We start from the raw sequence: 1,706 nt of genomic DNA, 5'->3' as shown, positions 1-1,706 counted from the left end.
TTTTATCAATTTAAAAAATATAATTAATACAATTAAAATATCATAAATTATTTAAATATACAGGAATAATTTCAAAAATTACTTTAGAAATTAACTTGAGTTCATAATATATATTATATATACCTCCACTTGGCTTTGAAGGAATTTAATGTATCCAATTGCCTCTAGAAGTACGGATGCTGTATCTGTCTGCAAAATCCACAAAATGTTTTTTTTTTCGTTATTTATTTTAAAAAAAATTGCACTCTCTTATTAGATGACTTAGATGAAGATGTAGTTAAAATGTTAATATATAAATTAGGTTTTTTTAAATATTATAAAATTAATCCTTTTTAATAATTTTGATATTAAAAATCTTTTTTAATAATTAAATTTTTCTAACGGTTCTTTAGAATAATTTTTTCTATAATTATACTAAACAATTTATTAACTAAATATATCAATTTACCTAACAATTATTATTAGCAGATATATTTAAGTTTGGCTAATATATATATATACCTTGCCAAAAGGAGCCACCAATTGCTGAAGAGCCGCAATCCTATCTCCTAATTTCTCCTTTCTAATCTAAAATTATTACAACCAAAAAATAAAGCAAAATAAAGCAACCTACACATACACTAATTAATTAATAACTAGACATATATGTAGTAAACCACACACATATTGCTATTTGGAAATAATATAATATAATGTAACAAATGAAACTTCGAAACATATGTATTGATGATAAGTCTAGAATTGTGTACTACTCCAAAGTCCGAATAGATTCGATCATCCTTTCAATTCTTTTCCTCTTTTAAAAAAATCAATCATTAGTACCCACAAAATAAGTTTTAATTGATTGATTTTATTTTATTTATGCGAAGTTATTAAAAATATAATTATTTATGTGTCTTCTTTTCTATATATATATATAGCTTCTTTCATTAGTAATAATAAGCAATTTTCATGAATATATATTCTCAATTCTCACCCAATAAGTAAAATTTTCATGGTCGCGTTGAATAAAAAAATTGTTTAATTTTAATAGGGTATCAAATTTGTTTTCATCTTATATATATGGAAGAGATAAATTAAAATTTGGTCACCTTAAGGTGTTGGCATGAAGAGCGTGATGATTGGGGTCTTGATTTCTTCGATGCATTTGATGACTCCATCAAAGTGCTTGAAGATCTTTTTGTTTCTACCATCATGCCATTATTATTATTGGTGAAGTGTTGTGATGGCTACATATATATGCAACAAAAAAATATGAAAATAATACCAAAATATTATTAATTAATTGAGAGTGTAATAATTGAAAGTGTGGGTCTTTGATCTTTCAACGATAAAGAAAGAAAGACAGCATGAAGCCAAAAGAAAAAAGAAAAAAAAAAAAATCTGATTAAAGATATATGTGTGTGTTTAAAGCTGAAGCTATAAGATACCTCTAATAATCTAGCAAAATTTAAAGTGAAGACTTTTAACTATTTCATGCTAAGCTAGTAATAATAACTTTTACAATAGTAAAGGATATAGGCTTTTCTTTTCTAAAAATATTCAAAAGTTTATATATTGACCAATTGTATTAATAAATAGCTAATTAATTAAGTAGTATATATTAGTCAAGTTCAATTCATCTCAAAATTTCTTTTTTTTTTTAGTTATATTTTTCTTCCCTATTCTCTAGTTCTTTTTTGTTCTTATTTTATACATACTAATAA

General features: G+C 23.7%; 1 protein-coding gene across 1 annotated transcript in view; it reads right to left on the bottom strand.

The window, feature by feature from the left end:
* The window catches only part of LOC107647881 (transcription factor bHLH110-like), a 4,760-nt gene that overhangs the window by 1,588 nt on the left and 1,466 nt on the right, over positions 1-1,706 (bottom strand). Inside the window, exons 3-5 of the mRNA XM_016351929.2 lie at positions 1,092-1,229; positions 502-567; positions 124-189 (exon numbers count right to left, since the gene is read on the bottom strand). Coding sequence (XP_016207415.1) covers positions 124-189; positions 502-567; positions 1,092-1,229 — 270 coding nt within the window. The remainder of the gene's footprint in view (positions 1-123; positions 190-501; positions 568-1,091; positions 1,230-1,706) is intronic.

This window comes from Arachis ipaensis, chromosome B06, assembly GCF_000816755.2.
Source record: "Arachis ipaensis cultivar K30076 chromosome B06, Araip1.1, whole genome shotgun sequence".
Classification (NCBI taxonomy): domain Eukaryota; kingdom Viridiplantae; phylum Streptophyta; class Magnoliopsida; order Fabales; family Fabaceae; genus Arachis; species Arachis ipaensis.
Note: the sequence above shows the minus strand (reverse complement) of the source record. Positions and strands in the feature narration are given on the sequence as shown.